The sequence below is a fragment of the Equus asinus genome, chromosome 2, assembly GCF_041296235.1.
Source record: "Equus asinus isolate D_3611 breed Donkey chromosome 2, EquAss-T2T_v2, whole genome shotgun sequence".
Classification (NCBI taxonomy): Eukaryota; Metazoa; Chordata; class Mammalia; order Perissodactyla; family Equidae; genus Equus; species Equus asinus.
This window is the reverse complement of record NC_091791.1, coordinates 16712561-16727191: the sequence shown is the minus strand read 5'-3', so window position 1 is coordinate 16727191 and position 14631 is coordinate 16712561. Positions and strand designations below refer to the sequence as shown.

The 14631-nt window shown below is 36.7% G+C and overlaps 1 protein-coding gene across 2 annotated transcripts in view; it reads left to right on the top strand.

Moving 5' to 3' along the window:
- The window catches only part of ATRNL1 (attractin like 1), a 737371-nt gene that overhangs the window by 226631 nt on the left and 496109 nt on the right, over window positions 1-14631 (top strand). For both annotated transcript variants that reach the window (XM_014849275.3, XM_070482616.1), the window contains exon 20: window positions 1818-1911. In XM_014849275.3, the coding sequence (XP_014704761.2) occupies window positions 1818-1911 (94 nt within the window). The remainder of the gene's footprint in view (window positions 1-1817; window positions 1912-14631) is intronic.

The window sequence follows — 14631 nt, the reverse complement described above, 5'->3', positions numbered from 1 at the left end:
ATGAAACTCTGCAAGTTAATATTAAAAGATATCATGGTATGTTCATTCACTATTTATGAAGTTACATGTTATCAATATATCTTCATGTCCCTTTATTGCTTGATGAGTTGTTTTCATTCCTTGCATTTCTGCACCTCATTATTAATTTCTATAATTCTCATATCTTGTTTCCATAGTCAATTCTACAAACTTAAAGGAAAATTATGCCACTTTATTTATTTTTATTTTTATTTTTTTGAGGAAGATTAGCCCTGAGCTAACATCCATGCCCATCTTCCTCCACTTTATATGTGGGATGCCTACCACAGCATGGCTTGCTAAGCAGTGCCATGTCCGCACTCGGGATCCGAACCAGTGAACCCTGGGCTGCCGAAGCGGAAGGTGCACACTTAACCACTGCACCACCAGACAAGCCCCACGAATTTATTTAAATAGTCTTAATGAAGAAAAATTTGCACTTTTGTGTAGAAATCTCTTCTAGCAAAAAAACAAAACGACAAAACAGTTCTTAAAAATCTACCCCGTACCAAGCTTATTTTATATGTGTGTTTAGGGGTGTGAGTATTTACTTTATATTATCTGTTGTTTCAAAACAAATAATCATAAACAATTAGCAAGAAGTTTAGTGTTCTAGAATATTTTGTATTTTGATCAAAACCAATGACTCAGTTTATTTTTATATGTGTGTGAATCAGCGAAAGACCACGTTATTTCATTTTTATCATTAGAATGGTTTAACCAGCTGGTGGTGTGCAGTTCTCATTAAAGGTTTTTGAAAGGGCTAGTGACGTAATCAACGTTGTCTCTTTAGAATATGTCTCAAGATTGGAGAATGAGTTGTAGCCCAGAAATACTGAAGGTGGGAAGGTCAGAGATGTGATTGTGTTGGTGTCAGTAAGAGAACATGAGTGATAGTACTTGAATGATGGCTATCTCAATGAAAAGGAGGGGTCAGATTCAAGAGAGATTGTGCACGTAGAAACTAGAGCCTAACAATTGGTTGGATATTGGGTGCAATAAAGTGTGAGGTTTGTGTCCTAAATAGTTATAATGCTGCTCTTTAACAAAGAAATGTAAAATAAGAAAATGAGATGAATTCATATGAACCAAATCTACTGTGTGTAACTGTTATACCATGGAATGTTTCAGTGGGTATTCTGGGATGCTAAAACAGAATGATTTCAGAAGCTTAAAAGGATGATTTTTGAGGAAATAGACATGCTTTTTTACACAGTATATAACTATATTTATATTATTGTTGGCAGTGGTAATAGAGGTAGAAGTAATACCTGCATTTAGTAAGTGCTTGATATATGTTAGATGTTTTAAAATACATTATCTCATTTAAGTCTCACATCAATCCTGGGAGCTAAATATTATCATTTTCCTTTTGCTGATGGAGAAACTAAGTCTAGAGAGGTTAAGCAAATTGCCCAAGGTCATATAGCTAGTGATTGTAGATGTACATTTTGAAGCTAAGCTGTTTGACTCCAGAGTTCTTGTGCTCTTTGAAACTCATTTCATTAAGTGGATGAACCAAATTAGAAATGGAAAGAAGCCCAAAGAAGAATGCGATGAATACTTGGATCCATACTTGACTTTGGGATACCCCAAAGACTTTAAAGAGTTTCACAAGATTTTTAAATAAGTGAATTTACTTTCCTTTAATTAAAAATAACTTATATGGTTACCCTAGTTTTTGGATGACAAGTGAAAGATACATGACATAGAAATAAGATAGCAATAAAATCTCCCCTGAAATGTGATGCATGTGTTTGTGATGGAGAATATTCAATCATTATTGTTTTGACTTACAGCTTGTACATGCAGTGGCCATGCAAATATCTGTCATATGCACACAGGAAAATGTTTCTGCACAACTAAAGGAATAAAGGGTGATCAATGCCAATTGTAAGTAAAAATGATTTTTTAGAACTTTTGTGAACTGAATTTGTGCTGTGGAACTAATTGTTATAGGTTTTCCTTTTTCTATGATGAGGAAGATTGGCTCTGAGCTAACATCTCTTGCCAGTCTTCCTCCATTTTGTATGTGGGATGCAGCCCCGGCATGGCCTGATGAGCAGTGCGTAAGTCTGCGCGCAGGATGCCAGCCCGTGAACCACTATAACACGAGGCTGGCCCCTAGGTTTTCCTTTTTAAGTTTAGTGTTGTGCCAGTTAAGAAACCAATATTATTGTAAGCTATGTTTACTTGTGTTTTATCAATTCTCATCAAAAATTAAGTCTTTTAAAGTGCCAATTTTGTGGAGGCTTTAAAAGAGAGCTCATAGAACATGTTTGTCTTTTGTATCTCTCTAAAAAGGAAATGTTCTTATTTTTTCTGGAAAACACATCTTATTTATCAAGTCTGCATTATTATCTTTATAATTTTCCTCATTGGATTTAATAACTCAAATCCAGTGTTTCTATGCCTTTCTTTCCTTTGAATCTTTCATTATTAATTCTGATAACTGTAGTTGTTTAAGCCTTCCAAGTGGTTTCTTATACTGTTCCTCTTCTTTCTCTCTATTATTTCTGTAGACATGAGCCCACTCTTGCTGTTACTCTGCTTTGAGTAGTTTTATGAATGGTTTTTGTCTTTTTATGATTTAGTTGTTATTTGCAAGATTTATTCTCCCCACCCCCAAAAAATTAACTTTAAAAAGAAGTTGTTTTGTGTTATGTTTTTTCTTTTTTCTTATTCATATTATTTAAATTGTTTTTATAGTTTTGAATTGTGTATATGCAAACATTTATATTAGATATAAAGGGACTATATTTGACACAAACCATAAATTCCAACTATAGTAATTATATAATTATAAAAAATTAATAAAGGATTCTCTAAAACTGTAAATATGTAAAAATTTATGTCCAAAGAAATCTGTTAACCATGGAAAATGATCTTTTTGTTTCTATTTAGAATAAATACATTATTTGCTATAGAATTATCCTGAACATTTCAGTTTAGATGATCATGACTAACTAGCCACTGAAGGATTACATGTTTTCAGGTTCAGAGAAGATGAGCAGAACCAGTTTTTATTCCTTCTCCATAGTCTCTAAACTTAAAAATGAGATCAAAGTGTAAGATCTCAGGGAAATTAAGGAAGGCTTTTTGGGTCTCAGTACCAATGGGGTTAAATCAGAGTCCTGTGCTCTAAGACAGAAGGATGCCTCCAATATTTTGCAACACCAAATACTGGTTGTCATCAGCAGGGCCAACTTCATGGGCGTGTTGCCTGTGTGTTTGCACAGGCCCTCATGCTTAGAAGGGCTTCGTTCTTGCTTTATATGCCCTGCTGTTGCCATCTGGAGATTCTTAATAAAGTTTTAACAAGAGCCCTACATTTTCATTTTACACTGCTCCTTGCTTCCCTCTCACCGCCCCTCCCCCGACAAATTATTTAGCAGGTCATGACCATAAGCAACAAATATTTTATTTTTGTTTTGAGATTTCATCATGATTATAATCATGATGACAATTTTAATTTATACCACGTTTTTGCATAAATGATATGATATAATCATCTGTAATAGTTATCTCTTATGTGGTGTAGTATTTTAGTAATGTATTTATGTTTCCAGATAAGAGAGATCAGTATCTTTATTCATTAAACTCATGGGCTTATAAGCTTAGCTATATAAAATTACATGGTTTGGCGTATGTATGAAATATTAAAAAATAAATTGTATCATTCCAAATGATGAAAAGTCATTTTACCCTAATTCTATTTATGAATTTTTATAAACAGGGTTAAAATTGGAAATACTAATTTGTAAGAATATTTTGTAGAAAAAATAACGTTTGTTACCTTTTTTATTTAGCTTTTGAGTGTGGGGCAATGAAAGATAGGGTCATCATTCTTAAAGCAATTATTTCCTACAGTGTGCTTAAACTGGAAAAAATGGTCTTGTTAGGAAGCCAAGCTAGTTGTTCAAATCAGTAAACAATTATTAAATGAGTGTTTGGTACTATTATTGAAGATGAATAACACATGGTTTTCCTTAAAGTATCTTTCATGGTAGGAGTGGAGACACTAGCCAAAATAAAATGTACTGATTTCCTTTCTTTCTTTTTAAAGGTTGACACCTGAGTTAACATCTGTTGCCAATCTTCTTCTTTTTCTTCTTCTTCTCCTTCTTCTCCCCAAAGCCCCCCAGTACATAGTTGTATATTCTAGTTGTGAGTGCCTCTTGTTGTGCTATGTGGGATGCCGCCTCAGCATGGCCTGATGAGCGGTGTCAAGTCTGCGCCCAGGATCCGAACTGGAGAAACCCTGGGCCACCGCAGCAGAGCGCACCAACTTATCACTCGGCCATGGGGCCAGTCCCAGTATACTAATTTCTTACATTAGTGATTTGAGATGCTTATCAACCCTTCTCTCTTTCCAGGATAATTTCTGTTTGGCTTTAATTGTGTAGTCAGACATGACGTCTTCTCATATATTTTTCATAACCTTCCCAAACTGAAATTGGTTCTCTTCCTATTTGCTAATTTTTCCTTGTATTATCTGTGTACTTGCCCATGTCCTTTACTAGAGTGAACTTCTTTGGGAACCATTGCATCAGTACCACAATATAAGTGTTCAATAAATTTATTTAATGGAATGGAATGAAGAAAGTATTGAAGGAGTACTGAAAAGGAGGTGATTAATTATTTTGGAGGGATAAGGAAAGTTTGAACAGAGGATATTTGAGCTGGAACGTGAAGGAAGAATTAATATTTTCTGGGTAGAGAATGTAGTAACAGAAGGGGAAAACACATCAATGTAGCAAAGAAGTAAAAATGAACATGGTGTTACCATTTCCAGTTGTAAGGATGCAAGCCCAGTTGGGCTAGGGCAGTGGGGTATCGTGCCAAGAGCCTGAAGAAATGACCTAGAGACTGCGAATGAGACATACAGGTTTATTGGGACTTACTTACAGGGAGAGTGTCCAGTGGCAGCCGGCTGGACATACATTTGTGCACCACTATTGCCCCCTGGGAGAAGCTTACTTAAATAGGCAGAGGAACAAAGGCTGCATGCTTGCCAAGGGGGAACATCCCTGTATGGCCTGCATTCCAAGGACCAGAGGCCCTTCCGTCCCCAGAACTTGAGGGTCTTAGTGCCACTTATCCTATGAGAAAGCAGCTGGGTCGGCCAAGCCCAGTATTGCTATCGTTGTGAGTGTTGGTGTGTAGCCCAGATAAGAAGCCTCAAGGACACATGGCCATTAAAGGGGCATGCTGGCTAATGCCCCTACACCTGTTTTTGCTCAAGGATGTAGAGAGCTGGAAAGAGCATCACTCCCATCTTTACAATGAGAGAAATAAAGGCTGGGCAAACTACACATTCATGAGTTTTCTTGAAAGCATTGGAGAACTGAGATTACAGGGTAACCAAATGGCCAAAAATCTATAAGGGAGAGATAAGACATGAACACTGGCTTGCCTAGAGTCAAACCAACTGGAAACTTAAAAGAAAGTTCAGCTGAGGTGGTTGATACATTGGTGCTCAAGTGCACACTGTCAAGAGAGTATGAAGCTCCTGGGGGCCACAGGAATTGGTGGAGTCTACACTCTTTTTAAAGTTTTCTTTCCATGAACACCACCAGTTGCTCATGGAAAAAATTGGAGAAAATCGTTTATTTTATTTTATTTTTGCTGAGAAAGATTCACCCTGAGCTCACATCCATGCCAGTCTTCCTCTATTTTGTATGTGGGTTGCTGTCACAGGATGGCTGACAAGTGGCACCCTGGATCGAACCTGCAAACCCAGACCACCAACGTGGAGCAGGCTGAACTTAACTACTATGCCACTGGGCTGGCCCATGGAGAAAATTTTTAGAATGTGTTTTCTGTGGTATAAGCTGGAGGATTGGAATGGCAGATACCATGGTCAGGGCTTCAATAATAGGGTCAGAATATTCATTTAAAGGGGCACCAAATTATTTATCTTGCCAGAGTAATGAAAGTTTTCATTTTGGCCCTGACCTAAAACACAGTTGGAACTGAAAAATGGTAACTTAAAAAATGAATTTAATGTAAATATGAGCTATAATATAAGTATGTCAAGAGTGAAGTGGTACTCTTTATGAAAATTGTTTACTTTTGAGGAGAAACATGCAGACTTTAAAGAAAACATAAAAAATTATTTTTGTAAAATTTCTCAACTTTACAATGTGAAAGTAATACATATTTGCATTCTGTAAAATAGAATATTTCTCACTCAGTGAAATTCATTTTCAATGTAATAGTGTAAAGAAGGTCAGTGGTATTTAATTTTTCTTCCTTCAGCCTTCTCACAACCCTTGTGATAGAATCTGATGTTCCTCAGTGGGAAATAAAGTGGAAATTGGATGAAAAAATAGGTGAAACAAGTTTTGACAAAATGGTGTGGCAGATACTTATGATACCTCTTGCCAACTCCCTTGTCTCTCATGGTTTCACCAAAGCTATAATGGACAGTTTCCTGTACTTTCCAGTATTTCACATAAAGCATGAGAATCTTTGTTCCTCTTTTAGTTCCCAAGCTACTCATTTCTGCCCAGGTGCAACCAAGAAGTGTAAGACATTAATCTCCATATGGGTAATCCTCAGCCACTGAGGAGTGGGAGTTTGTCCTTCATTTCCCACTTTGTCACCAGTGCTTCATGAGATAACTGCCCTTGGCAAATACCCACATCCAAGTCCTTATCTCAGCATTTCCTGTTGAGATAATTCCACTAAGGCAGTTGCTACTGGAAGTGGCTCTAACTAACAGACCCTCAACATGGGATTTTATAGTTGGATGACTTATAAGATGGCAGTAAGCACCACAGTGCTAATAGTAAGTGGGGTAGTGATTATCCTGGTGTGTTATAGTATAATAATTATTGAGACTGTTAACTGTTGGATAGGATAAAGTATAGGTTGATGGAGAAGTGCTAATTTATGCAGCAACTTTAGCACTTGAAAGTTATGGGGGGATGATAATTATGATTGTGAACTTGGCTGGTTTTTGTTACCTCATAGAGTCTCAAAGAAGGAGACTTCCGTCGACTCAGGGCATACTGTGAACATCATAAGGCCTTCATGACAGCATTTAAGGACCCTCATCTTCTATAACCAGAGAGCAGAGCATGCTGAAAATTATGCTCAGGATTTAATCATAAGGTCTGATGACTGCAAATGAAACTGAAGGCTCAGCCGTCACAGTTCACCCATGCCAGAGTCACTGCCTGATGAGAAGGGGTGGGACTTTGAGGCCTGCAATGGGGCCACTTATGAGTATGAAGACTCAGAACCCTGAATCCTAGATTCCCTTGAACACTCCTGGCTGGAAGAAGTAGTCGTATGTCATTTGCTAGAGTGGAGTAGCTTCCCCTTCCTTGGAGGCAATGCAGAGATATTGTCTGAGAGTTATGTTTCATAAAAAGATGTTTTTCCTCCTCCAGAGCATCCCCTTCCCTTATTGTCTCCAGATCAATAAGAGTGTCAAGTCTCAGCATAGCATGAGTGGGAAGACACAGCCTCTGGTATAGAAAGAGATAGCTTATTCCCTGAAAAAGTTGCAGGGCCTGGCAGTAGGCAGAGGCAGGAATCGGGAGTGCATGTGCAAGAGTGGACTTTGAGGGTGTTGGACCAGGGGGTAGGAAATATAAGACTTGAGAAGGGAGCGTTTATTGATATGGCATAACTCTCTGGTGATTGAGGATTTCATAACTTAGAGTATACCTGGAGTTGCTGATGGCTCTTTTAAGTGCGGGCATGGCAATTGACTCTAGTAAGTGAGCTGGAGAGATGCTGCAACTGTTTTGGGGAAGTTTTGAGCTTTGGGGTCAGAAAGCTCAGAAAGTTGGATGTATTAGAATGCATTGTTACAAAATATCAGAGAGCCCATTAACTGAGTATATTTTCTTGGAGGTCTTCCAGAACATTTCCTTCACTAAGACAATAAGGAGTACAATAGTATCAGGAGCTGTGGAGTCTGTGAAACTCAGTGGTGGCTATTTTCTGTAGGTCATGGTGGAAAGTAGAAAATGTTGCCAGTCAACTGGACTCCCTAGTGTCAATGGATGTGTCAGGATTCCAGAATAGTAGAGACCAGGTGGTGACATTCAACTCTTAAATGTAGATATAATTACCTTAATAGTCAGCAAGACCAGATGGCCAACAGAGAGTGTTGGTTGACTGGGATTTGTGGTAATGCCTAAGCGAGTTCTGAGGGATGAGCTAAATTGGCAGCCAATTAGATTATTGTTTGACTTATATAACCAGAAAAATATCATGAACCAATAAGCAGAAGGTTGATGTCAGCTGCCCCAATGTAAAATTGTAATCCTTCACTTTTTTTTTTTAAGATTTTATTTTTTTTCCTTTTTCTCCCCAAAGCCCCCCGGTACATAGTTGTGTATTCTTCGTTGTGGGTCCTTCTAGTTGTGGCATGTGGGACGCTGCCTCAGCGTGGTCTGATGAGCAGTGCCATGTCCGCGCCCAGGATTCGAACTAACGAAACACTGGGCCGCCTGCAGCGGAGCGCACGAACTTAACCACTCGGCCACGGGGCCAGCCCCATCCTTCACTTTTTTTTATGGTTCTTATCTGAATCTCTGGTTCCCAGAGCCCATCAATTAAAGTAGAGATTGGGTTCCTCTGAAAAACCATCCACGCCATCTCATCAATATTCACAATAAATATTCCTCCACTCTTTCTCCATGGGACCTCAAGCCATATAGTAGATAATTGGTCACTGGAAAAGGGAACACACAATACTTTTGAAGGGTTTGTGGATGAGGTTTTTGAACTGATATTGATCATCAAAATAACGTTAATTTATTCATTTAGAATCTGTTCAATATTGTTACTATGTATTTTAAGGAGTTATATTAATATTTTAGAAAACGACGAAATTTTATCTTAACATTTACTGCGTGAGAGGAAAGACCCATCAAAAACAAACAGAAGACATATTTCTGGATTGGCTCTAGATTAGACCTGGTCTAATCTACTTCTAACTACCAGAAAATATCTAAATTCCAGCAGAAGTCAATAAAGTGTTCTTATATCTTGTACACAGTAAATGTGAAGCTCAGAGTATTTTGGTTGGACAAAGGAAAACTTTAATTTATGAGGTCAGTGGTTCTCAATGGAAATAGAATAGCACCCTCTAGAACTTTATGGAATTGCATAATTAATTATTTTAAAAATTAGGGAGTGCTGTTGGCATTCAGAGACGAGGAGTCATAGCTCCTTCGTTATAATGGGAACTTATGGAGACCAGGTAATAAATGGAATTTTGGTCCAAATCCATTTAATTGAGTACATCAGGTCTACAAACTCACTCTGTAGTCATTTTCTCTGTCTCTAGTGTATAGTTGGAATGGATATATGTAGCAGCTGGTAGACCCCTCATATTGACTTTCTGACTTGTGGAAAAAGAACCATTAAGGTGCAGAAGGCCAAGTGGAAGAAGTCCCTGCAACTCCTTCCATTCACCCAGGACCCAGTCAAGATGGTAAATCAGAAATTAGAGATCTCATGCCCAAATTACATGCTGTTGAAATAGAGAAAATGAGGAAGTATTATATTCTCAAATATGAGCTGGATGCTATTTGTAAATGCAGTGCCAAAATAGTTCCCCGAGTTAAAATGTGGATAGGATTATGATGAAATGTCACAGAAAATAATTTTCTGTCTTGAAACTCCACCACACATCGAGGCATACATTCAGTTTCTGGTACAAAAAGACCTTGGAAACTATATCATTTTTAGACATTAGGAAATAGAGGATAGGTTGGAAAAAGATATAGTAATACAAGAGCCAGTAAAGTTGTATTGTTGGTTTCTTGGAACATTGTCAGAGTCCCCTGTTGAAAAACAATTGGCAACCCTGAAATAATTTTAATATGTGATTTCCATCACATAGATTTTATATTATAGTGCTACAAATTTTAAAAAAATATGTAGGATAGGAATAATATAATTTTAATCACTTCATTAATGAAATCCAGTGCTATTTGTAAGTTGATAAACTAATGATAATAGTCAATTCTTAGTCTCTTAAAAGGAGTCTCAAATATTCTCTAGACACATGGCATACTCAAAGATGTATGTTGTATATACCATAAACAGCATAGCTGTTGGTGATAAGGTTTTCTGAAATGATGAACACATCCTTGTTAAATTCTGAGCAAAATTATGTATGGTTCATTTTCAACTTAACACGGTAGTTGCATTACTAGAAAATTCAGTGTATGTTATAAACATGCAAAACTACTCTGTGTTTATATGTAAAATGGAGTTAGGTTCTAGGCTCAAATAATTATGAACAAAAACTTGCTCATTTGCCATGTTATTCAAAACTTGTGTGGGATTTGGATCAATTATTTGTTTTGTAGGGTTGCCTTGTACATTCAGGATGTCTATCATCCTTGACCTCCCTTTCAGCCCCTTATTAAGTTTTATTAGAACTCCGTAGTTACAGAGATAACTAGTTGTTACCTACACATTTATCCCCATTGAGAACCACTGACCTAATCAATTAGTGTTTTCCTTTTTCTAGCTAAAACACTTTTATTCTTTTATTTTTTATAGAAGTAACATTAGTATATAATGGTATATAAATTTCAGATGTACATCATTATATTTCAACTTCTGTATAGACTACATCATGTTCATCACCAAAATTCTAGTTGCCATCTAGACTTTTGTTGTTTCACTCCTTGCACATGAGATCTTAGAGCAATTTACTGACTTCTGGAGAAAATGATAAGTATTGATGGTATTGTTAGATATTATATTGGTAGGTAAATCAAAATTGATGGGTTGTGGGCCTGGCCTGGTGAAATAGCAGTTAAGTTCGTGTCCTCTGCTTTGGTGGCCTGGGGTTTGCTGGTTCGCATCCTGGGCACAGACCTATGCACTGCTCATCAAGCCATGCTGTGGCAGGCATCCCACATATAAAATAGAGGAAGATGGGCACAGATGTTAGCTCAGGGCCAGTCTTCCTCAGCAAAACGAGGAAGATTGGTGGTGGATGTTAGCTCAGGGTTAATCTTCCTCACCAAAACAATGAATAACTAAAAATAAAAATTGATGGGTTGATCCAGAGTCATGTTTTACTTTTTATGCACAGTAAATTGAACATAAAATTTCTCAATGGCATTTGGAGTTATAAGTATAATTATCTGAGATATTTGGCACTATTACCAAGCAGGATCTTTAAGTTTAGTAAATTAATTCATAATTGAATCTCCTTTTCTCTTCCTTATACCTATCCTCTTTACTAATCACTACTTATTCATAGCTACTTATGTTAGGTTTAAGACACTGGTTCTCAAAATTAGTGTGAAGAAGAATCTTCTGGAATATGGTGACAAGCTCTAGGATGGGGAAGAAAGTTTTGCTTTACTCCAGGCATTCGAGGTGACTGTGAAATAGTGGTCCTTGATGCACTTTGAGAAATATTGCTATGGGAGGATCTTCTTCCTGAGCATCTTTTCCTCCCTAGTTTACCTTTGGGCCAGCAATATTTAAGATTATTATTCATTTTTCTCTATTATGTTATATGTAGTCTTTTCCTTTTTTTGGTGTGGGGTAGGTAGAGGATGACGCCAATGCCTTTTCCATTTTGGAAGATCAAACTTGAGCCTTCTTTTATAGACTAGTTTCTGGCACATAATAGGGGTTTATAAAACAAATATAAATGAATGTTTCTTAAGACTTCTTTTTCCCAATTACTTGTGTCTTTTTTTTTTTTAAGTCTTCTATATTGGGAATGGGGAAAAATAGTACCTCTCTCATCTCTGTGCCTTAATCTACATTAAGTTGTTATACAAAGAGTATAGAGGAATTGTTGGTACAACCTGCCTTTTTATACTGTGTCTAATTTGCATATAGATCTTCAGCTTTATAAACACAATTTCATAAGCAGCTTGTGAATATAATCTTCAAACACTAACATTAAATACTGTTAGGATTTTTCTGGGTCATTTTTGCCCACTGCAGTTGCAACTGCAGATAGGGTTAATGATTTACTTGTGCTGACGAGCCACGTAGCCAAGATATCTAAGAAATGTGATACTTGAAGAACTCCTATGCTTGCTTTATTCTGAAAACATTTATTCAATGAGAAGCCATAAAGCAGTACCAGAAACCATAAATCTCAAACTATCAGTTCAGAAAGCATGTTACTAATCCAGTTTAAACTGGCCCAACCTGAAACCAGATTTGGCAGTGTCCAACCCCTCCTCTCCAACAGGGTGGTTTTCTGGTAAGAAGTCTAACTTCAGCAAAAAACTTCCCATGTCAAGTAAATACTTGAGTTCTTTTAAAGTATGTCCTCCTGAATTTAAAATTCTTCAATTTTTAGGAATGGACTTCTGAAAATAAGTATTAGCTCTGCCATCAGTATTTCTAAGCCAACACATCATCCCCCAGAACTGTACTAGATTGAATTTCATTTAGTGTCAACTGTGAGCACTTTCTGAACACAACTAGCCTATGTTTCCCAGTTTCTATTAGAGTTAGGTTGGAGGTCATGTAATTGGGTTCTGACCAATAGGCGTGAGTAATGTCTGCCACGCCAGCCCTGGCCCCTCAAGAGCTCCTGCGCCTCACATCCTCCCTTTCCTCATTCAGTTCAATGGGGAGGCAGATGAGGACCTAAAAGATTGCAGAGCTCGGGAACAGCCCAGGTCCTGGAAGCCAACACAGAACAAGACCTCTTCCTCAACTCTGCCCCTCTATACTGGGCTGTGCTTTAGACTACAGTAAAACTTTTATTGTGTAAAATTACTGAGATTTGAAGGTTGTTTGTTGCAGAAGTTAGCATACCCTTCCATGAGTAATTGCTATTCCCTTGGCACCTTGCTTGACATCTTTAACTATTGCACTTTCATTTGAATAACCTTAAGTGACCTATTCATTAACTGTGACATCTGGGGTTAGGTTAGTGAGCTGTTTGTGGGGTGTTTAGGGTCAATATGTTGTTTGGTCCCCATTAGTCTGTTAAAACCTTTGCAGACTTTTCCATCTCTTTTTTCAGAGTGATTCTCATTGAAAGCTGTCTCTTAGGAGCATAGTCCTTGATCTTCAGTTTGATTATTGCATTGACGTCAGGCATAACAAAGTTAGGTGGTTTTAACTCTAGATGGTCAGAATAGGTATCTATACATATAGAATTGTTGAGACTGGACTCTTAGTATAGAAGAAGGGCACTTTAAGGAACAGAGTATCCAGTTAAGGCATAGGATACGCTAATTATAAGTTGGAAACAATTACAAAAAGAAACAGATTTATATGCTAAAGAAAGAGTATACACTTTAAGCTTTCAATTTCTTTTGGTCAGTCTTATATTTATTATTAAAAGTTAACTTGAAATATCAGAGGATGAAATAAATACTCTCCTAGTATGTTCCAATTTAACCTTCTCTGAGGAAATAAATTACAGTAAATTTCAACATTTTAATGTAGAAAATATTTCTGGTACATGTGTAGATGTTTTATCAACATATGGATGCGCTTCAAATGCATTATAAGATGAACTGCTGCAATACAGTACTGTTTCAGTTTGGTTCGTTTCTGGGGCCTCAGTGCAGTGGCTATATTGTATAGTTCAGCACTCTTACTTCTAGGGAAAAAAGATAGATGACTGAAAATATTTCAGTGTAATCTCTTTCTCAAATAATTTTCTTTTTTATCTTGCCTTGACATTTGCAGGTGCAAATATAATATCCTCTATTTTATTAACGTTTTTCCTCTTCTTCATTTGCTGTCGTCGTTTTATCATCGTCATCATAGTTGACATATATTGAACCCTACTAAATGCATGTCTCTGGGCTAAGCTCGTGTATTTAATTCTTATAACAATTCTGTAAAGTAGGTAGCATTATTATACCCATTTGAGTGTAAAGGAAATTGAAACTTAGAAAGTTAATTTGTCCAAGGTCACAATCTAATTAGCGTTGGAGTAGGACTTTCACCCAGGTTTCTTTCACTAAGAAGCCGGTGCTCTTTACCTGTTGTATACCCATCATTTCTTTATTAGTGATAATTGGCAAATGGGGACTGAGGCACTATTTCCAGATTGAAAAAAATATTTCATTTCCCTTGTTGAAAATTTGTCAGAAAATGTGTGAATAGTATTTGTAATTATATATTATTCTACCCTTTAATTTCCAAATTCTGATGGAAAATATTTAGTAATTAATTAATTAAAATTAAATAGTCTTTGTATAGCAAAAATTCTTAATACTGTTTTTTTTCTTGGGGAAGATTTACATAATGTAGAGCTTTATTTTATTCCTCAGAGACTTGTGCTCTAACTATGTAAGTTTCAGATTAATCACTATTCAGTTTGATTTTTTTTAATGTGAAATATTTTCTAAATTATCAGTAATTTCAATTTTTATTGTATTTTGATCCAGTAATTATTTTTAGATTTTTTTATTAATTTCAAAGACAGTGAATTATTTTTTTAAAATCTTTTCATTGACTTGTTTTATAAATCTGGATGTTTAAAAATAGACTTTATTGTGCAGAGCAGTTTTAGGTTCACAGCAATGTTAAACAGAAAGTACAGAAATTTCCCGTATGCCCCTTACCCCCGTACATAATTCACTTCCCCAGTTATCAATACCTCTCACCAGAGCGGTACACTTGTTACAA